At 32.4% G+C, this 27,958-nt stretch overlaps 1 protein-coding gene across 1 annotated transcript; it reads right to left on the bottom strand.

The window, feature by feature from the left end:
• Positions 1-1,181: 1,181 nt before the first annotated feature.
• Positions 1,182-27,958, bottom strand: LOC127723245 (uncharacterized). The gene is made up of 3 exons (XM_052229810.1): positions 27,907-27,958; positions 27,503-27,599; positions 1,182-3,147 (listed from the first exon to the last, which is right to left on the bottom strand). The coding sequence occupies exons 1-3, from the start codon at positions 27,907-27,909 to the stop codon at positions 2,243-2,245; spliced, it is 1,005 nt and encodes a 334-aa protein (XP_052085770.1). The 5' UTR covers positions 27,910-27,958; the 3' UTR covers positions 1,182-2,242.

Below are 27,958 nucleotides of genomic sequence, written 5' to 3'. Positions count from 1 at the left end.
TGCTCTTCAACTTTGTAATTGTTTGGCTTTATAACTATTTAGATCTGAGCGTCACTGATGAGTCTTATGAAGACAAAACGCGCGTCTGGCGTATTAAATTATAATCCTGGTACCTTTAATAACTATTAAGACAACTAATTGTCAAACTGTTCTAGCAAATATAACTTATTGTGAGGTATGGATTAATTTTGTTCAACAGTTTAATGGAAAATAAGTGGCCAAAAACAATAAAAATCACAAGTAAAAGCAATGTGGGATAAAAACAATGTGTGTACTGATTTCGAGGAAGGTCTCCAAAATTATTGGAAATATTGTCCAAATCTGACAAAATGGGTCAGCGTATTTACCAACAAAAATTCCAATTGACTCGCTGAAAGTTAACTTGAAGTTTCTTTCAATAAACATGATAAAATGTAAAAAGGTAAATTAAAAAAAGAGGGGAGTCCATATAACCTTATAAAAGACTTTATCAACCAACGGACCAAAATGTAAACAATTCAAATCAAATATAACTGCATTATGATGTATTAATTTCGAAAATCTAAACACAAAAATTCTATTTTTTACCTTATGAATTGATCAAGCGCAATAGTGATTTTTTTACAGGTATTTCCAATTGATCGTCAGATATTTTTCAATTGTTTTTGTAATTTTTAGAAAACAAACTATGTTAACAACATTGACGCAAATGTAACTGGTTTGTGAATTATCAATTTCATTTTCAACCTGAATTAAAAGGGAAAAATTATGTAAGAAAGTTGCGAAAATATGGGCATATCTGAACGAAAAAAATGTGTCTGCGCTTTTCTCCACATGTTTTTAGATCGACCGTTAAAATATGCAAACAGGAAGTTTACGACAAACAATTGTAAAACCATTCTGTCAAATATAGCTTCATTGCAAAGTATGGATTACTTTTGTTGCAAAGCTTAAAGAAAAACAAGTAACCAGGTAAAATTAATCACACGCAAAAGCGATGTGGAATAAAAAAAAAAAAAAAAAAAAAAACACACGTTGTTTTCTGATTTTGAGGAAAGTCGATAATATTGACCAAATCTAAACAATAATGGATCTACGCTTTTACCTAAGATATCTTTGGTTGACCGTCAAAGCTATTAATTTGAAGTTGTATATCATAACATTATGATTAAATCATTAAGCAAATAATAGTTTTGAAACAGATTTATTTGTTCATTGATTATGAAAACATGATAATGCGTTCCAAAGTAGTGTTGTTGGTTTTGAAAGGTTACCACCAAGTTGTAGAAACTAAGTGCATTTGTTTAATATTTTGTATTAAACGTTTTACTGTTAATGCCGAATCCCCGCCTAGCCAGTATCTGATCATAGAAAAAAGCGAGAGAGGATGTATTTCACTCGAACTAGAGGATGTGTTTTAATTGATTTTGTTTTTAAAATACGACTATTCTTAGATTGGTATTATGTTTGTCTTTTGTCTTTTTTATTGTTGTGGTTTGTTTGTCATGTCAATCTGATAAGCCAAGTACTTTCAAACTTATGTTTACAGTTTTTTCTAACGCGATGCTGTAACACAACACCCGTAGGTTAAGAGATTGGATCAGCGGTCACAAACAAAATTAACCCTATCATATTATGTATGTTCCAATGCAGGATTCTGTTATTGCGTAGTTGTCGTTGGTTACTGTCTGACATATTTGTTATTCATTTGTTCTTTTAATTTTCCGAATGTGTCTTATTCGCTAGAGTGACATGTTGACTGAATGTGGTTTCGCTTGCGTTTGAAGCATGCAAAGGAGAAGATAATGAAATACGGCTTTCTTTTTGTCATGAAATTTGCTGGTACAAATTGTTGAAAGCATTTTAAAATGAGGAATATTTCTCTTGATCCTTTGTTCAGGTTTAATTTTCTTTTGGTCCTTTGTTATATATCAGCTCTCCACTGTTTGTATTAGACTTTTAATTTTCGAATGATTTGGCTTCAAGCATTATTTTTCGAAATACACATTTGGTACAGTAGACTTGGTACCATTTATTTCATTGCCTTACTCCTTTTTTAAATAATGCAAATTCTTGAGATTTAGTTTGATACCTTAGTCTCAACGATCAAAATGAATATATTAGATTTGAACATGATAAAACTTCTGACGAATCTTTTCTTTTATTTTACCTATCAATTATTGTCTATTGGTGTCTGATGGATATTTGTCTCATTTGGAATCTTACCATAGCACCTTAAATTTATATTGAAAAGTGAATAGTATTACATGTGATTAGAGTTGCAAGTGTTTTCATTTGCATTCTGTTTTGTTGACCTCTGACAAAGTTTCCCCAGAAAAAACCATTTCTCAGGCTCTCCTTTTCTCAAAATATTCTCGTCAAAGAAAGTTTGAATTGGTACCCTAGGCAGAAAAAATAATTTTCCTGAATACATTACAAGCAATATTTGCTGATCAGAGTTCATCAGTTTCCTTCTTAGCAAGCATTCTACGGCTATTTTATAATCCTTGATGAACAAAGAAAGATATTTTGGTCTTCCAATGAAAAATCCACCAGCTATATAATATTTAGTTTTATACATTATTTCCTTTAGAGTAAGCCAGGAATTGAAAAAATCAGCTTGCGAAAATGCAATATGATCATCTTTCATAATTTTGAGCGGTTTCATTACAAAGCAGTCAGATATGTTGCTTCTGAGATAACCTATATCAATCCATGCAAGATATGTCGTCGTGGATATATTTTCTTTTATCACTTTTTCGATCAGTTCATACTTAGCATGCATTGCAGACGAATAAGCAGGTATACCCGGAATGGGGTATCCTTTTTGGTTGTAAATCTCTTTGATTCTTGGTTGCAAACGAAAAGCCCAAAGACTTGTTTGATTTAGAATGAATACTTTGGTCATATTAATTTGGAAGTGTCTACGATATGATTTGAACTGCACTGATAAATCAATTTCATCCGTATAAAGGATAACACAATTGTTCACATACTGAAAATTTTTCATCCAATTATAATATGTGTGTTTAGAATACATCAAATTCGGAGTTTTGTTGAATGAACCTATGTTAAAATATGCTGTGACTAGTGTTAATTCATCTCCATCACCTCTGTGTTGGTTATTTGCCAGACCCGACAGCTGAATTGACGAATTGGACTTCAATTCTGAAACATGAACGTGGTGCATTTATATAATTATATTTGTACACTTTTTGATCATTTGTCAATGATTGTGTAGTAAACTGAAACTGAATGGATGAGTTAAGCCTTTTTGCAACTGATTTTTATAGTTTGTTCTTGTGTTGAACTGTTACACCCCCACCTCAGGTTAGGGGGAAGGCTGGCGCCTTCAAACTAGTTCAACTAGTTCAACTAGTTTCAAATTTATATCTTTATTAGTCTTTGTTTAACCAATGGTTTTGGTTAAACTTCAAATTGATTTGACAACCCTACAATAAAGTCAGTTCAGCTTTTTTGGTCTCAGTATAACTTCCTTATCCAGCAAAGGAAATATATGATAATTGAAAAAATAGTAAAATTATTGAAGCCTCTCAAAATTATGTTAATTGTATTGATAAACCAAAAGGCTATTAGACGCTTTAGGGCACAAAAGTCACAAGCAACATCAAAAACATGTAGAAATTGACAAATGGGATCTAGTGTGACCATTTTACACACACTTTAATTTTGCGATCAAAACGAACTAAGCAACAGCTTTATCCAAAAAGATACCTTGTAGCAAAATGTTTTTTAGGGTAAAGCTGTTGTTAAGGGGAAGATCATATTGATTGTTCAGATGAGGGGGCAGGAGGATTTTGAAAATGAGTATCCTGGCCTGGTAAGAGCAGCAAATAATTTCCTTGCAGAAGTTAGAACGAAAATGAATAGTCTGCGACACAAAATGGAGGAAACAGTTTTGTACAAAATCTAAAATAGATTTTTGTGTGGTGAAGCCATGGAAAAACAGGCATGCGTACCAAATGATGGGCGAAAGATACAATTGGATAATCCAATCTATAAGTCTAAAGACGAGCTGATTATGCCATGTCAAAAAAACCAAAACAAAAACGACCAAAAGAAAAACAGCAGTATTCAAAACACAACATATAAAACTAAAGACTGAGCAACACGGACCCCATCAAAATCCAGGGGTGATCTCATGTGCTCTGGAAGAGTAAACAGATCTTGCTTCATATGCGAGACCCGTCGTGTTTCTCCTATACAATACGTATATAAACGATATCAATGTCATTAGGCATCCGACAATGGCAGATTTGTATTTAACAAAAAGCAACTGATGAATAAATTTGAAAAAAATAGATAATTATCTTGCCCCCTAGAATATCAAATGGTCGTCCCCTAATATATAACTGATAATGACAAGCTAGTATGGCAGTGTTTGAAGTGTTGCACAAAATGCTAGGGTTTGAAGCCCTAATGTAACTATGTTAAAAATTGTATAAAATATAAATACTGATGACTGATAGTTGGATAGTCTAATGTCCTTTGAACATTTAAAGCCAGTTATTGGACTGATTTATAATAAGTTTTGATTTCAAAGGGTAAAATAAATGACCTTAACAAACCCTCTCCTTTAGAGAAGCAAATACTGTTGTTATCCTTAGACTTTTTTCATAGTCACTTCTTCCAACACTCAGGGTGTTATTCAATGAGTAGCTTACTGCTGTTTCTAAGAAAGATTAAATGGATGAAATCATCGAACAAAGTTGAGTCTTTTGAATTATCATCAAAACAATTAACCTACTGAATTAGACTATTTACCGGATTTGAAATAACATAAACAACACAACGGGTGCCACATGTGGAGCAGGATCTGCTTACCCTTCCGGAGCACCTGAGATCACCCCCAGTTTTTGTGGGGTTCGATGTTCTTAGTCTTTAGTTTTCTATGTTGTGTCATCTGTACTTTTATTTGTCTGTTTGTCTTTTTATTTTTGGCCATGGCGTTGTCAGTTTGTTTTCGATCTATGAGTTTGACTGTCCCTCTGGTATCTTTCGTCCCTCTTTTAAATTGATTTCGACAAGCATAAAGTGAGATCTGACATATATCATCATGTACATCTGTTTTTTTTTCAAATTGATACTGATGAATACAGTTTAAGTAGGCTATATGAAAAATGCAGTTTTCCTTTAGTCAACTTCCCATTATTAAGAAGTAGCATAATATCTACCCTTGACTATGGCTGAAATAATATAAGACGGATCCACTACTTATGTGTAGTCCCAAATTGATATCAACAGATGAAGATCAACTATTAGGGTACAGTGTACTTTGATTTTAAACTGTACATACAGAACTAAAAGGCTTCCTGTATAGCTGATACAATTTAATCTGACCAGTGCCAAATTATCATGGACAAATCTGAATTGTACAATAAATCAATGTTATTTTAGAAGTCTCTACTGGATGTCCGTGTCAACACAATAGAGAGTCTGAGATCCTTTAGTGGCTTACTTGTACTTTAAGAATCAAGATAGTGCAATGTGTTGCTAAGGATTTAATGATTTGTGCAGATAGTCTTAAAATTTTCATTGAAAGTAAATTCACATTTTCATTAAATTTGTGGATGTAAAAAGGGATTTCAGGTTACAGAATAGATATATTGATAATATTTAAACAAACAAAATCATAAGTCAGTTGCCAAGGATTATGTTGTTTTGCTAAGGAACAAAAGTGCATCTTTATATCAAGTTATGGAAAATATATAATTGATTTGTAAGCACTTGGAAAGAATTTAAACACATTTTCAGATACGTTGCTGAAAAGTTTTGTACTTGTTTGGAATAAAGACATGTTAACTGTTTTTTTTTTTTTTTTTAATTAATATTTAGGATACAAATTATACAAAATAATTGGAATAAAATAAAGATTGTGAACTGCTCATCATACTCATCTGATTTTTTCTTTACTATGAAGTTGTCTGTGTTCAGTAACTTAAGATTTAACTCCGTTACTAATGAACATATAAGTTACTAAGCAACCATTGACCCATATATGTGCTTAGAGTCTTGACTTTATAATACAAGATTCAAATTTGAATAAATTGGGGAATTATATGTTCTTGGGAAATATTTGCAAAATCAAAAGCTCAAACACATCAAACGAATAGAAAACAACTGTCATAGTCCTGACTTGGTACAGGCATTTTCTTATGTAGAAAATCGTGGATTAAACCTGGTTTTATTATAGCTAGCTAAACCTCTCACTTTGTATGACAGTTGCATACAATTCCATTATATTGATAACAATGTGTTAACAAAACAGACATAATAGGTAAAAATGTCAAAAATTGGGGTACAACAGTCAACATTGTTTATAATCTTAATCACTATAAAAACAAACAAATATGTCAACAAAGAAAAACAAAATGGCATATAGACAAAGAAAATAACCAAAATGAAAGACAAGGATACAAAAAAATTACCATAGCACAATAACATAATGGCGGGATTTATAACTACCGAAACACGCCAAGAGGATATTACCAAAAATGGACTAAACAAGAACGTTTATAACTTAAAAAGATAAATAAAAGAACACTATTACACGTAATCAAGATGATAAACAAAGTCAGTACCTATAATTTATACTTCAAGACCATCATGCAAATTATAGTAATGCAAGATGACATCTTTATGGAATAAGGGTTGATAAATGACTTTTTACAGTATTGAAGGTCCGTGTATATTTGCGTCCTTTCGTTTTTCGTTTTGAAAAATCGAAAACAAAAACGAAAGCGTTTTTGTTTTTCTTGTTTGATAACTCAAAACCAAAACGAAAAACGAAAGTGTCTTCATTTTTTTTATTTGATATCTAAAAACAAAAAATGAGTAAACCAGAGTGTTTTCGTTTTTAGATTTTGATAACACAAAACAAAACGAATAACGACATTTTGTTTCAATTTCTGTATTTAGTTCTAAGTATTTCTTGTTTATATATTGACTTTGGTTTTTATATTTTGTTTCATAGTCAGCGAAATTGAAATATGTCAAAGTAATTCGTTTTCATTTACGCAATATCAACATATAGACGTCAATTTTAATACAGATAAAATAGACCGCCTGACTTATAAATTGAAATAAGTTGATTAATATTAATAAATACAATTGTAATATCAAAACATTAAATGGATTACAAATTTAAATCATACAATGAAATATACTATAAAGATGGTAAATATATATGTCATTACCATATCACACTAACAAGGGAAGTTACTACTTAACTGACAGGAAAACTAGCTCGACAGTTAAATTATACACAGCAGTTATCAGATTAATCGTAAGTAAATCGAAGATAAAGTCGACGAATGAAAAAGACTTTCACAATCTTAACCATACGGGTGCATGATCTATACATGCAAGTTTTGAAACGTAAATAATCGAAGAAGATTCGAATACTGTAAATTCAGAAATTATTGCGATGTTTTTATAATTGCGAAAAATGCGACAGGGTTATAATCGCAATAATTTAAACTCGCGTTTTGAAATTTTGTATATGAATTAAACAGGATTTTTCTCAACATCGCAAAAATTAAAATCGCATTTTAGTCTAAAATGACAAAATCGCAATAATAAATGCACGCAATAATTTCTGAATTTACAGTAGATGACTAAGGTCCATCAGCCAATATAACACGAACATTGAGGACAATAATATGTACAACATGTATACGTTGTTTTGATTAATTTAAAACAAATTGAACACTTAAAAACGAGGTTTAGCAGACCATCTTATGAGTCACCTGCAGGAAGCAGGCCAAAAGAAAATGTATGCATAACCATGCTCTGGCACATTATTGTAATTCACGCGCATTAATTAATTTATACTAGAATATAAAATACATGTATGTGATACGATTTCTACGACTTTTTTTTCATTCAGCTGCAAATCACAAACATAAGGTTGTGAGAGTATTAAGTTTGGCCCGTTTCTTATCATATCGCCTCAATAATCGGTGACATATTTTGTTGGTTTCAACTTTGCCAAGATGATATAATGATAACCATTCGTAACCGTGAAATTACATATGCTGGACCATTTTTTTTTTCAAGCAATTAGGCATCGTAACTTTATTTTTGGCATTTCGTGTCAACCACAGAAATAGCCAACAGTATACAGGCGCTTGATGTACATGTATATATGCACCACTGTTATCAATTCTTAATTGGGGGTGTCTTTAAAAGAAGAAAGGCCAGTTTTCCCTAGACTTATTTCACTCGTTGGGTCAAAATCTAAAATTGGTCTGGAAATTGAAAATTGAAGGTCACGTAATATATTGTGTCACAGTTTTACATAATCCCTTAAAATCAAAAATTAAAAGTCGTAGCAATCGTTTAACATATATTCTGATAAAAATTAATACTATTCAGTGCTGTATGTTGCTGTTGAAGGCATTTTAATTCAAAATTTCAAAGGGGAAGAGCCAATTTCCCAGTACTTGTTTCATTCACAGGGTCTAAAATGTGTTTTTCATATTTTTTATTCTACTTGAAATTTTATAATAAAGAGTCTATGTCTTATAATTAAAGTCTGTTTTAACAATTTTACATATAAATTTCCATAATCTAAAAATGCTATTCATATCAGCGTTACATGTTGCGGTTGAAAACATATTTTTTGTAAAATTTTGCATCGAAGGACTTCGACAACCAAAAATTGAGTTACAAGGGTTCATGATCTACACTTTTAATTTTGAAAGGTTGGTAATCGTTAGCGCTATTTAGCTATCACAATTTTTCCGGTTTGGGCTGTTGGCAGGCTCTTTAAGGGTTTATAATTTAATGAAATGTTTAAAAATTACCAATTATATTGTTAGAACCTACGAGAACATACATTGGGCTGTGATACATGTACTAAGAATTTAGTAAAGGATTAAGACTCTTAAAAATGGTCCTGTCGTGAAACAAATTCAGGGGAAAATTGGCCCTTATATGGAATGGCATTGGTTGCAAAAATTTGATATTTTTCATTTAAATGCAATATTTCTTATCTAAATGGTATATTTCTTCATTTAAATGCAATATTTTTTTATTTAAATGGTATATTTTTTCATTTAAATGCAATATTTTTTATTCAAATGGTATAATTTTTCATTCAAATGGTATAATTTTTCATTCAAATGGTATAATTTTTCATTCAAATGGTATAATTTTCATTCAAATGCAATAGTTTTTATTCAATTAGTATAAAATGTCATTTGAATGCAATATTTTTTATTCAATTGGTATAGTAGTTTTTTATTTATATGCAATAATTGCATTATGGGAAATTCTTTGACGTCATAAGGTCAAATTTGCAACAACGTTTGTGATTGGTCGGAAATTGTTTGGATTTCTCTCCTCTCCTTCTAAACATTTAATTAGAAATTAAAGAATTTAAAAACACGTCAGAATATCGCTCCTCTAACTAAATCTAACGTTCGTGCGAGTCCTGCACTGGCTGTTAAAATCTTGTGGTCGTAACTAGTATTTCTATTGCAAAATATTCGATGGTCAAAACGTTCTGTCCACTTTTCAAAAACCGTTTCATTGTATATGGATTTATATGCAAGTATATCGGTTTTTTTAAATAGATTAGACACCGTTGGTTTTCCCGTTTGAATGGTTTTACACTACTAATTTTTTGGGGCCCTTTATAGCTTGCTGTTCGGTTTGAGCCAAGGCTCCGTGCTGAAGACCGTACGTTGACCTTTAATGGTTTACATTTACAAATTATGACTTGGATGGATAGTTGTCTCATCGGCACTCATACCACATCTTCTTATATCTATATACAACGTAAACCAGACGTTCCTCAGACTGTTTTCTTTTTTTAATAAATCCTTTGCCGCGCGTTGTGTACTGATTAGGGATGTCAACGAGTACTCGAGTACTCGAGTATCGCTCGGTAGTACCGAGTATCGAATACCAAAATGATACTCGACTAATCGTTTTCCTGTTAGAATGTTGTTGTCTTCTTAAAGAAAAAAATGTTTTTATTATGATCGCCTCCCGGGAAATTGAATATTAATCAAAATTAAAATACGTTTCGAATGTTTGCGTTTAATTGTCATTTAAAATTCCCTCGGACAGATGTAAGTTATGAATAAGAGCACCTTTTCAAGGCTTACACGTTTAGCTAATCGTGTCTTATTCATTCCACCACAACTGTGCCGTCAGAGCAAACATTTGAATCAGCAGAACTGTTAGATACGTAACAAATTCGAGAAGTCCCAGAAAATATTGAAAAGATAATATTTCTAAATAAGAACGAATTCGTTGCACCCTATGTCAACCCTCCGCAAATGGTTAAAGGCACCAGTAAGTTCTATTTATCACCCCTTTGTTGATCATTAAATATGTTTCTTTACGATTCCCAAATACTGTTGTTTGAGTATTCATTTTCTATAGATGTTTATTAACTAATTGATTAGATTATTGCCAGTTTGCATAATTAGTAAGACAACGTTAAATTGGTATAATTTTGTGTTTTCATTTTGAAGATGATTCTTCGAGCGAGTACTCGAGTATCGCTCGGTAATTCCAACGAGTACTCGATTAGTAAATCTTTACCGAGTTGACATCCCTAGTACTGATTGATAACTCAGTCTGGGAGAACAAGATTTATTTCAGTACCAGTTGTAATTAGGTTTGAGCAAACTTCCAGTAATTGCAAATACTCTTATGTCGGTGCTTTGTGTCTATTGTCTTAATGTTAGTTTTTTTGTGTGTCTCGTACCGATCTTTTGAGTTCTTTTGCTGATTTGTGCAGGTTGTTATTTTATTGTACTGTTACACCACTGTCACAGCTTCGGGATGGGTTGCTCACAAACATGTTGATGTACTGTTACACCGCTGTCCCAGATTAGGGGGAGGATTGGGATCCCGCTAACATGTTTAACCCCGCCACATTCCGTATGTATGTGCTTGTCCAAAGTCAGGAGCCTGTAATTCAGTGGTTGCCGTTTGTTGCTTTGTTATACATATTTTTTTTGGTGTTTCGTTCATTTTTTTGTACATTAATTTGGCCGTTAGTTTTCTCGATTGAATTGTTTTACATTTTTGATTTCGGGGCCTTTTATAGCTGACTATGCGGTGTAGACTTTGTTTATTGTCGAAGGCCGTACGGTGACTTATAGCTGTTCATTTCTGTGTCATTTGATCTCTTGTGGAGAGTTGTCGCATTTGCAATCATACCACATCTTCGTTTTTATATCCACCCTGCCATATTCTTTATTTGCCTGTCCCAGGGATGGAGCCTGTATTTTAGTGGTTGTCGTTGGTTCCTGTCTCGACTCATATTTGATATTTTGTAAATTGTTTTGTTATGTATAATTAGGCTGTTAGTTTTTTTCGTTTGAATTGTTCACACTTTTCATGTCAGGCCTTTTATAGAAGACTTTACAGTATCAGGTTTTTGTCATTGTTGAAGGCCTTACGATTGTCTACAAAAAGCATTTGTCTACATGACGGCAAAAAGCTCTACAGAGCTTATGTTTGTAGTATTTCATGTAACCCGACTTAAAATAAATTTTTCTTATCTTATCTTATCTTATCTTATCTATAATTGCTTACATCCACTTAATATTCGAACTCCAGTGGATAGTTGCCTTATTAGCAATCATATTCCATCTCTTCATTTTTATATTATATACGTGACTTCTAACCTCGTGTTTTCCTGAACAAGCATGAAATAATTTTCACTGGGCGTTAAGATTAGCAACAAACAATCAATCAATTTAAACTTGTGTTAAATAAGAGGAAAACCATTTGATATTTATTTATTTGTTGGGGTGGGGGACAGAAGGATTTCATACATGAATATGGTTGCCTGGTAAGAGCTGAAAAATAGGCATGATTAGCGACAGATTGAAATGAATAATAATGCCCTCTCTTCCCTTCCCCATCCTTCATCTATAAATTTAAACTGACCACCACGGAATCGCCCAATATTGTTGAATCAAAATCCCTTCCCTAGAATATCAAATAATCGTCCCTTAACTGTTATTGTCCGTGTAGTTCTTATATTTATCCAGCTTATCGTCCTATAGGGATGTCCTACTAAGGCTGTCATACCATAAAAACGTTTATAAAACAGCTCACATTCTAATACATCTAGACTAAACGACGCCATGTTTGTTATGTGCCTCTGTCGTCAACCTATCACAAAAGAGGTGGAAGAGAGCCAGAACATCTTCCCAATGCAAAAAAAAAAACCACAGAAATGGACTTCTTCTGGCTCACTTCCGAATACAAAAAAAAAACGCGCCCCATTGATATGTTTTAAAAACGCCTTGCCCCTACCCTTTTTTCTTGTTTTAATAACCACATATGATGCTATGCATGAGTCACCATTTATCAGGACATGAATTGGGTGGATAAGGGACGACATCAGAAAATCAATGAAGGATAAAAAACTTAATTCAAATAGTTTTTTTTTTTTTTTTTTTTTGGGGGGGGGGGGGGGGGTCAAAATTGCTGCAAGTTTTGGTTAATTAACATTTATTTTATATATATCCTTATTGGTCAATCAATTTTTCCCAAATTAAGTAAAGAGGGGGGGGGGGGGGGTAAGGGGGTCAGTAAAAAAAACTATATGAATTAAGTTTTTTTTTTATCCTACATTGAACTTGTGCAAAAAAATAGATAAGGGGCGGGACAAAACCTATAGATAACATAAAAAAGAAATGATGAAATATAAATATACAGAATACGTTGATTGACTTTTGGTTGCCTTATGTCCAGTGGCAAATATGTCACGCATGTTTAGGACATATATAATAGAGATCAAAGGATAAAGAATAGAGTGAAATGGTAAAAACTAAAAGATATAGAATTATAGAAACGATCTTTGATCTGAAACCCCTACCCTCACACACACACCATAACCATTACTGCCAATATTCGCATATATACATCTCTATACAAATATCTAAATTTAGACCTACTCCCCCCCTCTAGACACCGAGGTTTTCCAGTATTGAAAAATAAATCATTTAAAAGCCCTGAAGATAAAATATGTTTATTTAAGGGATTCGGAGACGAGAACAGTAAAAAAAAGCTCAGCAACGAATCCTAAATGTAAAATGATTTGCAGCATAAGACATGAGAGCACATATTATAAATAGTATTAAATATGAAGTTCACGCCTCATATAGTGAAGTCCTATGTTATAAGACTATTGTTGTAACATGGGTTAGTAACTGGTTCCAATTTATCCTGAATTGTCTTTATTAAAGAATTAGTTCCGGAGTATAACAGCTTATGTCTCTACTTGTGGGTTTCTGGTTCTGCTGTCGTAATTAGGTGATTTTTTTTCTACATGTAGTAAAAAAGAGGGGCTTAGTACAAATAATTGTAACGTCCTGGATGCTTTTTATTCTTTTTTCATGTGTTCCTTCCTGCAACGTCTTCAAGGAGGATCAAGAAAAGTAAAAAAATGATTTAGCACTAAAGAACGTCATGATAACATGTATCTGGACTTAGAATGGGTAGGGGGGCTAGCTATGTATTTTTGTTTTATTTCAATGTGTAGACTGTAGGAGAGTTTCTTCAGAAAAGGTTTTCATTGGCGGTGTTTTTGCCATGCACGCAGGCATCTGTTTCTATTCATGAACAAGTTGTGTGTCAAATTAATTATTATTACTTGTCACTCGCATATTTTGCTCGTCCTGACCATTATTGGCATTAACAGCCAGTTCACGAACTCGCACGAACGCCAAATTTAGTTAGAGGGGCGATATTCTGTCGCGTTTTTTAATTCTTGGTCACTCAAATTTAGAAAGAAAGGGGAGAAATCCTAACAATTACCGACCAATCACAAACGTTGTTGCAAATTTGACCTTATGACGTCGAAGAATTTCCCATAATGCAATTATTGCATATAAATAAAAAAAACTACTATACCAATTGAATAAAACATATTGCATTCAAATGACATTTTATACCAATTGAATAACAAATATTGCATTTGAACGAAAATTATACCATTTAAATGAAAAATTATACCATTTGAATGAAAAATTATACCATTTGAATGAAAAATTATACCATCTGAATAAAAAATATTGCATTTGAATGAAAAAATATACCATTCAAATAAAAAAAATATTGCATTTAAATGAAGAAATATAACAATTAAATAAGAAATATTGCATTTAAATGAAAAATATCAAATTTTTGCAACCAATACCATGCCATACCCTTAGGGCTACCTTTTTAACCTGATTTAAAATTATTTAATGTGTTCTTGTTTTTACGATAACAGTAGAAACGTGCTAAGAACACAGGACCAGCACGCACGTACAGAAGCGTAGATTGACCTCGTCTAAGTGCTTACTTACGCATATGGCAACTAAAATAAAACATCTTAAGTCCCTTATAGGGCAAGAAGACGGTATATTATTAATATGGTTAAATGTTTTAAGTAGAGTTCTGTCTCTTACAGTCAGGGCCTGTTATTTTACATGGTGTTAACTTTTATGTAAATTTATAAAAAGAAATCAGTGCAAATCAACTTTGTATAACTACTGGTGTTGTAAGATTGGGTTGATAAGCGTAAATCTAAATCAAATAAGTTAAAATATCTGATATAATTTACCAGATTTTTTACCACAAGAAAATTAAAGTAAAAGAAACTAGAGGCTCTAAACAGCCTGTGTAATTCACCTGCATCTTGAAAAATTGCCACTTTTTATGTAAAAATCATCATGAAAAGGGAGTAACAGTATTGGGAGTTAACTGTCAATTTCAGCTATGTTGACGTGTTTGAAGATAATGTCCTGCTGATCATTTTTATTTATTAAAGTTTCTATTTGCCTATAATAGTTTTCAAGATAAGAGGCAAAAAACGCCAAAAAAAAAATGGTAAAAATTATCATGAAAGGGCAATAACTCCAACAAAGAGTCAACTGAAGATTTCGACCTGAAACTTATTTGTAGATCTTGTCTTGCTGATCTTTTTAGTTTTTTATAGTTTCTATCTATCTACAATGTATTATAGTTTTCAAGATAGTAGGCAAAAATGATAAATTGGAAAAATCGTCACTAAAGGGCAATAACTTCAACAAGGAGTCGACCAACGACTTCGGTCTTACTGGCTAATTTGTAGACCTTGTTTTGCTGATATTTTTTTTTTATTTAGAATTTCTATATATCGATTATAGTTTTCAGGATAATAAGCAAAAACGCTAAAAATTGGGAAAAAAGTTCATTAAAGGGCAATAACTTAAAAAAGGTCTCGACAAATAGTTTCGATCATTCAACTTACTTGTAGATCTTGACTTGCTGATCATTTTTTGTAATTTAAAGTAACTTTCCGTCTATTAAAGTTTTCCAGATAATAGTCAAACATGCATAAAATTGATAAAATTCGTCGTTTAAGGGCAATTACTCCTATAAGAAGTTGTCTGACAGTTTTGATGTGAATAAACATTAGGTAGATCACGTCATTTTAAACATTCCCCCCTCCCCAAGCCAGATTTTTTCTATCTTCAACGGGTTTCCAGATAAAAGCCAAACATTGCATTTTACTCCTATGTTCCATGTTTAGCCTTATCGGTCATGTTGGTCGGCAGGCAGGGTCATCTAAACAAGATACCCCGATGATGATTGTGGTAAAGTTTGGTTTTAATTAGCTCAGTAGTTTCAGAGGAGAAGATTTTTGTAAAAGGTAACGGACGCCGACTGAAACCTACTTGTCCACTTAGTGTACTTTGAGAGTTAAGATGAGGACAGGGGTAAAACTTTTTTCCATATAAGATAGTTGCAATACGGCATAGCTAGAAATTAGAACCTTTATACTATGCATGACACAAAATTCCTATGCACAGTTGTTCATGCAACGGCTTGTTTTATCATTCTTCCAAGAAGATTTTGGGTATAAGACAAAAAGGAAAAACCCAACAAAACAAGAGGATCTTCTATCGGTAATTGTAAATGCACGGGGAAATTTCTTTATGTATATCACATTACTTAAAAAATGACGAGCGAGATTATGTTAAGTCAGAGAAACATCTGTCCATTTTTAAAGGGGCACGTAAAGATATTTTACTTCATTTTATGGTTTACATATTTCGTTGGATTTTTTTTTCAATTTAGAGAATGTATTGCTAATATCCAAACACATTATTACTTTTTAGTTATTCGTTTATTCTTTAAATCCTCAGTCGACAAAAGACAACAACAAAACAATAAATATACTTGTTTACCATGCCCATTCCACCTCGTGTAAGATATTGCTCAATATCACAAAACATACTCAGATACCCATCTCTATACCAGAGATATATTTTAACTTCTATGATTAAACCCTTCTATTATTGACATGACATTACCAGGCGTATAGAGGTGTCTAATTATGAGAAAAACGTCGTTATGTATTGAATTTGTAGTTTAAAGTCGTTCGTTTAAACGTACAATTTAATCATATTCAGCTACATGAAGGTGTGAAATTATGCACTTAATAGCTTCTTCTAACGCACTTTTTTCTTCTTTTTTTTTTTTTTTTTTTTTTTGCATTATTGCATTGTGCATCACATGTTTCCTTTGTGCCTCCTGTAGTTGTGTCACCTTTTGATTTGTATCAACCCCCCTGCATCAGGCACGAAGATGATATGCCAGTTTAGTGCATCTTCTCATTATGTTTTAACTAAATTATTAATACTATAATGTATAATATGTGCGTCAAACTCCCTTGCCGTTTTTGCAGTTTAGTAACATAATTATCCAATGAAATGCCAATTCATTAAAAAGCACTTTTTTATGTTTGGGTGTGACTGAGAAGGAGGTATCACACTTACAAATTTTATATATATCTATATGTAGTTTATATATGTTCAAACTGTATTTGTTCTTCGTACGTATACAAAACATTATATGTTCTTTGTGGCCCAATTTGATGGAAATAAACATCTTCTTCTTGTACTTTCTAAATTGTATGTGTGTAATATATCAATTATATTTCACATCTTTACATTGCAGGTTACAACATTATAAAAAGTAATTGGGTTCCAATATACAATTGTTCTTTAAGAAAACTCTGCCAAAAAATGTGCTTTTCCATAGGGTATTATGCAGAATAATTATCGGAAATTTATGGTAGTTTGCAAAAAATGTCCAAATCGAACTTTGACTTAACAAAGTGGATACTCACATTAAAAAAGTTGAGGCATACTCAAGTTATTGAATGACAAATAGATGTTCATTTTTCACATTCTTCATGTCCCATTGTAATCGGATGGCCATATTGGAATTCCAAGAAGTTTATAAAAAAAATTCTATACACAGGCAAAATTTAGTGTAAATTTCAGTGGTGAAATGATGACGACAAAATTATTAGAATAATAAAAAAAATAATAATTATAATTGAAAGAGAATTCTCAATTGGTTTATGACTTTCGTCGGAGTTACATGAGCATATCCCTTTCCGATCAATTAATCAATCAATCAATGACTAGTTTATCATAATTTTACTTTGTAGCTATTGCATGATTCTATTATGACGTCCTTATTTCGCTTTGTAAACAAAGCCGTGTTCTAATTAGCACAAAATATATTTGACACATGCGCTATTTCCATTCTTGTGATTTTCATTTGTATCCTAATAAAATGAAAAATCTGACCTGCTATAACTCAACACAAAAAGAACCAAGTAGAGGAAAAACGAAAGAATAGAAACACTAAAATATCAAAAAGTGAAATGTACTGTTGTTGTCCTTTCTAAAGGTAAAATCCGAAATGTGCTTCGGACGCAATAGAGTAATAAAGTGTTTTTTTCCATTTTGCCATTCGGGGCCTATTCGCTGTGGGTTTTACTCATTTGTTAAGGCTCTACGGTGACCTATAGTTGCTTATATCGACGTTATTAGGTCTTGCATAGATTGTTATTGGCAATCATGCGTCCTCTTCTTATGTCTTTACCTATCATTTAAGGCGTGAGCTTCAGTAATTTGCGGTTACTTATCTTCTTTTGATTCCTACTTATCATAATATTATTCCCAATTTGAAGCGTGAACTTAATTGATATAAAAAAGATGTTACAGATTATCATCCTGAATGTTCGTGTAATATTGGCTGATAGCCCTTAGTCATCAATTATAATCATCTTCGATTACTATCCTTTCAAAACTTAAAAATGAACCCTAATTGTTAAGATTGTTAAAGTCTTTTTTATTCGTCGACTTTATCTTCGATTTAAATACTATTGATCCGATAACCGATGTGTATACTTTAACAGCCTGACTAGTTTTCTTATCTTATAAAGTAGAACCCTCCCTTTTAAATGTGATATAGTAATGAAATATATATATATTTACCATCTATATAGTATATTTCATTGTATGACTTAAATTTGTAATCCATTTAATATTTAAATATTACAATTTTATTTCTTCGAATAGCATGTATACATGTAGATATCAACAAGAAAATTTGAAATTCTTTGTTTCATTAATCGCCTTATTTCAATTTATAAGTAAGGCGGTCTATATTGTCTATGTAAAAATTGACGTCCATCATGATATTGCGCAAATGAAAATAAACGTTGACATATTTCAATTTTGATGATCATGAAACAAAGTTAAAAACCATAGTCAAAATGTAAACTAGAAATTCTTCAAATTAGATACAAAAATTGAAACAAAATCTCGTTTTTCGTTTTTGTTTTGTGATATCAAAATCAAAAAACGAAAACACTTCCGTTTTTCATTTTTTGTTTTAAGATATCAAAATCAAAAAACGAAAACACTTCCGTTTTTCATTTTTTGTTTTAAGATATCAAAATCGAAAAACCAAAACACTTTCGTTTTTCGTTTTGGTTTTTAAGAAATCAAAAACGAAAAACGAAAACATTTTTGTTTTTCTTTTTGGTTTTTGAGTAATCAGAAAGGAAAAACGAAAACACTTTCATTTTTTTTTTGTTTTGGATTTTTCAAAACGAAAAAGAATGGACGCAAATATACACGGACCATTGAATTCCTGCTTAACCCAGAAAATGCATATTCTACCACGTCTTTCGGAGGTATTTTGCAATGTATTTCAGGAAATCTAATGTGTTGCCATGAAAACCAGTGAATTTTGAATAAAATATCATTTTCATATATTTTATGTTACATTTCACGCAATACATCATTTAATAAGCAATTTTATGAAAAAAGATTTTTTTGACGTTGCATTCAAAGCTCAGTGCTTGCTGACATCGCCTCTTAACACGCGAAGAGCTATATGACCTAACACAAATAGCCAAATTCATCTATAGTCAAATTTGACTCAGGGAGTCAAAATCATAGTTTTTGAAAAGTTTCGTCATTTATCAACGGAGAAACCTTATAAAAACATTGTGGTTGCATTGCTAACATCAATTGTGTGCAAATATATGCCAGATTAGCAAAACCGGCTGACTGGACCATCTTTTATGAATTGTTTTTACTATTTTGTTACGCCGAACATGATATTGAAATCTTTTGAGGTTCAATTTGCTTAATGAAAGTGAAACCTTTGCCTTTGTCAATCACATAAATGCCACTGTTGAGAATTATGTAAACGCTTTTGATGTGAATTTTATAGTTTATGCGCATATTGTGTTGTTATACTACTGTCCAAGGTTAGGGAGGATTGGGCGCCCGAAAACATGATAAACTACGCCACATGAATATGTTTGTGTGTGTCTATAGTCAGGAGCTGTAATTCAGAGATTGTCGTTAGTTGTTGTATACAATATATGTTTTGGTTAATTGTTTTGTACATACATAATACTGTTGGTTTTCTCGTTTTATTGTTTTAAATGTTTGTTCCTGTCGAGCATTTTTAAGGTTGGTATATATGCGGTATCGGTTTTGCGCATTATTAATCACCAATAGTTTATAACATCTACGTCATCTAGTAGTTGTCTAGTTGTCAATCATTCCTCATTTCCTTATTACATTTTAAGCGCGTGTCTGGTTATCCAATTATAGCATGGTAGTTTAAAAAACACTGGGTCGATAAATGTGTAGTCATCTGTTACACAGATGTGTCGTTACGTTCAATTTGGTCATTATATATTCTAAATTATGTTAGAATCAATCACATATAAATATTCAGGTTTGGTCTAACCTTGCGTTCAACTAAAATCTTCCGTTTCTAAATAATGAAATAAGTGTATCCTTCTGAAAAAAATATATACCAACGAAAGTCGTTAAAAACCTACAAAGGCCATACTCAGCAGATAATAGTCAAAATATAAACCATACATTTGCGTAAGATATCAAACATGTCAAAGTATAAAATGCATTTGTCTGTTATAGTATAATTCTTTTAATATCGGAACGAAACAGAGAATGAGGAAACAAGTGACAGTTTTTGTATGATATTACAACTAACTAACAAACAGCTAAAACCCAGTTACAACATAGTTTCAAAATACCTTTAAAGTTACTAAATTGATGAAAACTATATTAAATAACTTTCCAGTCAAAAGGGGCGAATCGACAGTGTATTTAAGGATGTGTTTGCTTCAAAGAGAGAGGGACACAACAGTTGTTTCTTAATGAAACGAAAATACCATAAATAGGTAGGACGAATAATGCAAATATTTCACGTACTGATAAAAATATATAACAAAAAAAAAGGGCTTCAAGCCAAATTCAAAAAGGGAAAATCCATAGAAACTGACAGAATCAAACACTGTCAATCAGCAGACAAGTGAAAAACAACTACCATATTTCTGAATTGGTACAGGTTTTTTCTGAAGAAAATGGTGGCTTAAACCTAATTTTATAGCTAACTAAACCTCCCACTTGTATGACAGTTGTTTATAGTTCCGTTATATTGACAAAATTTGGTGAGCAGCACAAACAGACATAAAAGGTTAATGTGACATAAATTGGGATCCAGGAGCAAAAACTATGTAAACATAGATCACAGACATACAACACAACTGACTACAAAATTTAAAACAAACATGGAAATCAATATAACAAAGACGCCAACAAAAAAATGTGTAGGAGATAGTAAATTTGACAATGACGTCAACAAAAAAAAGTTTTGGTCGTTGATAATAGTACATACAATATATAGTATACACTTTCTCAATAAAGTAAAAATTAGGTAAATATAACTACAAGGGTAAACAAAATAGACCATTTTACTTTTTTGAGGATAATATGGTTTTAACATTAGTTTCAGCTTTTATTTTCAATTTCTACATATTTATTTATACATGTACCATACCACTATACTATTACAACTAAGACTACTCATAGTAACATTTATTTTAATATGCAACCAATGACCTGAATAACTTAGAAGTTGTGAAATTGTACAATATGAACAGATTTTAAACTAATTCATCTGTTGTGTACAATGTACTTTAGAAATACTTAGATTTGGGTAATAAGACAATTTATACTAAAGAATACACATAGGATTTTTATAAGACTCGGCCTAACTACTCGAGGGGAATCGACACGGAGCGAAACTGTCCAGTTAGAAAGGTAATCGTGTTGATACAAGAACGTGGGGCAAGACGTACCCGATGCGGCCTACAATCGGGGCGAAACGACCCGTATTCTGCAGCGATATTTAATATTAAAAGATCAATGATAAGTTAAAGACCTCCGAACAAAAAGGGGTGTTTAGATCCCCGAGCCCGAAGGTCGAAGTGATTTGAACAGCCTTATTGTGAGGAGGTCTTTTAATGTCAATATTAACTTAATCATTGAACTTTTACTGACTTACAAACCGTCAAAAACATAAGAAAAGTACACAAAAAGCAATCGCAGAAACCTAATTCCCCTGAATTGGACGAGTCTAAATATGTTCACCTTAAATGATAGTTAAACAGTACTCAGACTGATATATACAATTAACAGTTACCAAATAGCAACGGAAACGGACCGAATAAATGGCAGTACATCATTCAATTATTCATTTATCATATTTTGTTTAGCATTAAAATAACACCAAATGACAGTTTAACAAAATTAGGCGGTAAATTTATATTTTTGAATCCAACTTTTCAAAAAAATGATTTCTTATTTAATAAATGAGGCATTCAAAACCCTATACATACCTCATTTATGAATATTCTGCACAACAACTTCTTGTTATATATATATTTGATGTTTTTAATCTGTCAGTAATCATGAAACAGTAAGTAAATTCTTCCATCAATTGGCTTTTTAAACAGCTTTTTTCAGAACTTTTAATCGAACAGACCTAGATGCATAAGGTCCTTCACAATATTCATCCGGTAAATGTTCATTCCTTTTTGATTCTGTAATTTTCCTACACTACGTACATGCGAATACAACATAATTAGTGTTGTCTGTTCAGTCCAATTAATTAATAGATCTTACTTTGGTTTTTTTTTAAATAAAAACTATGTATGCAAACTTCAATGAATAAAATCGTATTAAAAAGCATAAATGTGACATCTATAGCATCAACTAGGTTTCACTGACCCGATCAAAACGTGTTTAGGTGACATATATTCGTGGGTTCGATGTATTATATGAAAACAAACTCTTTTATTTTAGTCGTCCGTTATTCCGATGTTATGTCCAACTGAAGCAAAACACCTGCAAAAACTTTTACCTTTCTTAGTTTTATCCTTGCCTGGCAAAACATCATGTTGTAAATCGTATTAAAACAATAGATAAGAACCATAGTAAAAAAATATTTAAAACTTTTTTATAAGCAGTCAGTTATGTAATAAACTGAAGGGAAAAAACACACAAAAAAACATAAAACTTTAAATGGAAATAGTGCCTTATAGCAATTTACAAGATCTTGTCTTTGAGTGTTAAGTACATGGAACAATTTATGAAGTTGATTGATTGTTGTTTGCTTTACGTCCAGTGGTAAATATGTCATGCATGTTCATGACTATAACACATAAAGTCTTTAAATACAATACTCAATAGGTAGGTCGTGCAATAGGAGGTCGACAGTGAAGTTGGACGTGAAACTTTAAAATACCACTGGAAAATGAGGGTATATTGAATTAGGACAGAAATTTAGACTTGCAACAGCTGGCCACATTCGGACCACTAAAATAATTTGCGCGAGAGTTTTCAATTTGCCGAGAGCGTTGATCCATGAAATCTACACTAAAGTCGATCATCGATGTTTACGTGTAGTGTACAATATCATTTCACGCATTTAATTTAGGTTAGATACTTTTAGCTCGCTTTAGTAACTGTGAGAAGTGTGTGAAACTTTATTGATTTTTCTACTTGAGGTTTTGGTATATTATGTACTACCGCTCTACTGGTTGGTCTCATGTGAAGGTGTTCCCCTCGAGAGCGGGAGGTCGTTTGTTCGAATTCTGACCGGGCCAAACAAAGACGTTAAATTAGTATTGGCTATTTCAACGCTTAACACGTGACATCACAGAGTAGGAGCACAGACTGGTCGGCTCAGAGTCGGAAATGTGTCCGGGTCGGGTGACTTTTCTTCCTGCGAACTAATATCTTGGGAACTTACGTGTAAAACACCGACTCAGAGTGTCAGTCTAGTAAAAAGCGGGGTTAATAGTCGTATTGTATTTACATGTTATCGTCCTGAATATTCTTTTTATTTACCGCTGGTCGTCATCCATTATCATCATTTATTTTACCGTTTTATTATACAGTGAAGTGTTTTTCTTCTGCTGGTTTATATTACAACTTCTTTAATTTTCACCGATCAAAACTAAAATAGGGCAGGTGAAATTTTTCAACCAGAGACTAGTGGTTGTTGGGATATCTTTGACGGTAAATAGTAATAAATCAAATGTGACTTTTGGGATATATAATATTTGACGGTAATTATTACTGAGTTAACTCCGTATAACTATTATTAAGTCAGTCATTAGGCGGTTTTCACTGATTATTTTTCTGTATACGGATCATTCTATAAAAAAAAGACTGAAAATTGACTATAAATGTTTTGATATGTCTGTGTATTTGTGTTGCTCTCGCATTAATGTACAGTATATCTTTATCACCTTTTATTCAAAATCAAATGATTCACTTGGGTATAGAAATATTGACATCTCGAGACCTCTCCCGTCCCATAGCTATACCCTTGCTAAATGGGTGCGTTCGTTTGGCTTATCGGATATATAAATATGCAGTTTTGTCCAATCGAAATAGGAATGTAAATTCGATTCCTGGTGTAGTGAGGATTTCACGCTATCTATACGTTAAAAAATCATTAGGGGGAAAACGATCTATGCACGAGTTGAATGATCGAAATGTGTAATCAACAAGAAAGGTCAACTAAATCTTTTCAAATAAGTCGCATGGCTGATTTAAACACATTTTTTGCGACTTTTGCTACGACAATTGTAGATGAAAAAAAACATATAACGAAACCAATTAGCGAAACAATATCTAAAAGATTAATAAATGAAACGCCCAAAATAAGTTGAATCCTTTAATAAATTGTTGTCAACATTTTTTTATCCATTTTTGCTTTTATGGCAACTATTATACCAGTTTGAGATATTAATAAACTTAAAACAGCAAATGTTGACACGTAGACGAGACAGCCGTCATTGTTCGCTTCAATATATGAGTTATTGGCACTCGATGAAGATCGTTTTTCTGTTCTTATCCCCTCTCCTATTAGTTTTGCTAAAGGATACAATGTAACCCCTGATGTGTACCACGGCAACGTTTTTGTAATGTTTAAAAAAAAGATTAAATGCAAAGAGAAAAATGATGGAAGAAAGGTTTACTCTTAAAAATTCATACTTAAATAAAAATGAAATATAAAAATTGAAAAACTGTTTAAGACGATTATTTATTGATTTATTGATTGTTGGTTGCTTAACGTCCAGTGGCAAATATTTCATGAATGTTCAGGACGAAAACAAGTTAACAATAAATACAATAGGTAGGTTTTGTAATAATAGAGGCCATCTGGGATGATGGTCGGGTAAATTTGGACTGCAACTGGACAATGAGGATATATTGGATATGCATGGGCAGAAATTTTGCCTTGCAACAGGCCACCTATGGACCCCTCAAAGAGTTGTTGCAAGGGTTCTTAACGTGCAAAGAGCGTGGCACTTTCTGTACACGAGGCATTGGAATTAACATCCCCAATCTGACCGGACGTGGCTGCAAACTTGATACATCCCGCACAGTCAAACGGACGCCCCACTTTAGCAAGCATTTTACTGCCGGTCGGAAAAAGACCAAGTGACCATACTTCTATTCCCCAGTCACCCTTGGGTAACGATTATTTACTGAAACCAAATGATGATACGTTACTAAATGAAGCTGATTAATTAATTGCTCCTTTGATGTCCAGTGGCAAATATGTCCTGCATATTTACGACGAGATGCAAAGTGGATCAACCTGAGGCAAATGATTACAATTTTAAAGTGGCACTTTTCACAATAAGGCAGAGCATTTGCTAGAAGTAAAACGTATGTCGTAATAGAATACAGTTGAATCATGATCGAAGTCGTAAGCTTAGCCCTCCTTCCTTCTTTTTTCTCAACGGTAGACGAATGCCAAAAAACAAAACGTCATGAATTTACAAATAATAACGGCCACTATAAGTAAATGAGATATGGACTTTTTTATTTAAATAAATTCCTATATTGCAGCCAACATCTCTCGGTTCGGGACAGGTTAGTATTTCCACCGATTGATTATTGAATGGAGATATTAAAGCAACCAAAAACACTTTGAATCAAAAATTTTCTAAAATGGTAAATTATGGTATTTTGCTGGGTGTTATTTCCCGATCATATATCGGACACCCTGATTTTAAGAGGACGTATCTAATTAGTCATGCCCGATTAACTTTTAGTAAATTGAACCTCAACTTAAAGACCTACACCGGGAATTTAAGTTCGAGGTACAATAAGACAATAGAAATCCTTTGTGAAATGAGATCGTCCCAGGTATCTTAGATAATTATTTTGTGTTGAATAACAATGAAAAATGCACAAGCAGGTTTGTAACTCTGACATACAATATAAAATAGATCAATTTATGTTCACGATAACCCTTTTTTTACTTATTGATCTAAATGAATAGTTGAATAAAGCTAACTGTAAATAACGATTCTTCAAAATTGAAACTTATTTTTGGCAACATTTTGTACACCTTTTTTTCAAAAATATCTGAATAGAGAAATCTTAAATCAGTATTTTGAGCTTAGCTGCAGAGTTGTAAAATATGACATGCTCACCAATTCTTGATTACATTTCATATCTAATGTAATAAATACACGCCTCTTGTCGTTGCTTATCTCAACCTGTAGTCTTTATTTACCATACATCCTTATTGACCATAAAGTCCTGATGGAAGTGATAATTGGGTAACCTTTATCCCGATTAAGGATACAATATGCTCAAATAAACGTTAACGATTTATAGATTATAACATGCCCTTTTCCATATTGACCCTGGTATCATCCCGAGACTCCCATATCAGCCCGAGGCTTAAGCCGAGGCCGATATGGTCGAGAGATGATACTCGGGCCAATATGGAACAGACATGTTATAATCTATTTATCACATATTTAAGTTCTGCAGAAAAGAGAAATGGCCATTGTAGTAGAATTCTCATAATTTTCAATACAGACACCGTCATTGTTCGCCCTTGTCGTTAAGAACGCAATGACGTCACGTCATTTGGAATCGGGGCACAATAACCAATAACCACTGTTTTGCCCCGGGCAGCAATATGAGAAGGACAATTTTGTGGTTATTACATAATTATGCAAAACCCAATGTTTTTGTAACAAATATGTGATAAAAATATTTACATCTATTTGACGCAAACAGTATCTGAAATGCAATTTGAAAAAATGACGATAAAAAAGGCTAAGACTAATTTAACAATGACCTTAGCAAAAAGAAAGGTTTTCACGATTGACAGTAAAGACCATTCCAACCCTCATGACAATCAAAATATTCAACGACCTCGACATATGTGCGGAGAACGAACATCTTGTTATGCTTGGATATGTAACAAGTGTGGACGAAAATGTGTTATTGAATATATTAGTTGAAATTAGGCTTTGGACTCGATTTCAGTAACTACGAAAACGCTTAGATCAGTACTAGGTGTCTTCTTTTCATTTACACTTGAATTAACAGTTCTTATGTTTTGAATCACTGTCCCATGTTAGGGAGAGGGTTGAGCGCTCTCGAACATATCTTAACCCGCAACATTCAGTATTTGCCTGTCCCAAGCCCAGAGTCTGTATTCCCATGGCTACGTTGGCTGCTATTTACCATAATTGTTCTCCATTAATTGTTGTAGTTTTCATCATGCTTTTGATTTTCCGTTTTAATTGTTGCACGTTTTTTATCTCTGGCCTTTCGTATCTCTTTATAACGTATAGGAGGTGCTCTGGGTTGAGAGGCGTACGTTAACCTACTATTAATCACGTTTTCGCGCCCTGTGGTCTGATATATTGCTGTCTCGTTGGTTAACGTATCACATCTTTTTATTTTTTTATTGATGTGTCTTTAATAGTAAAGTATGATTGGACAAATTTCATCCCTTCTGTTTTAATCAAAATACATACCTTGAAATATCTTGATTTTGATTATGTAAATTCCCAGGAACAAAGTGCAAATTACTTTCGGAACGGAATAAATCTTTTTGCTGCATATCGGATGCCTCTGAAATATTAGTGTCAATGAATTAGTGTTTATGTTATCAAAATATATCGAGAAATGTTATAAATGTATTGCATACTTCATATATATATGTAAAATGTTTAATGTAAAAAACCATGTAATAAAATATTTACAATCGCTTATATTGATAATCATACATAAGGTTTCAGCTTAAAATTGCAATTATTCTGTAATAATATTTTATAAAACATAACATTCAATCGGAATTTAAGTGAACTTCATTGTTTTCCTTCTCAATCAGATAATTAACAGAAAAATATTTCCAGATTTAAGTTGTTTGTTTAATTACCATCGTGTCAGTTATTTAACGTATTACATTTTTGTAGATCACTTTTTATAAA

This window comes from Mytilus californianus, unplaced genomic scaffold, assembly GCF_021869535.1.
Source record: "Mytilus californianus isolate M0D057914Y unplaced genomic scaffold, xbMytCali1.0.p SCAF_1, whole genome shotgun sequence".
In the NCBI taxonomy this organism is placed as follows: Eukaryota; Metazoa; Mollusca; class Bivalvia; order Mytilida; family Mytilidae; genus Mytilus; species Mytilus californianus.
This window is presented reverse-complemented; position numbering and strand designations above follow the sequence as displayed.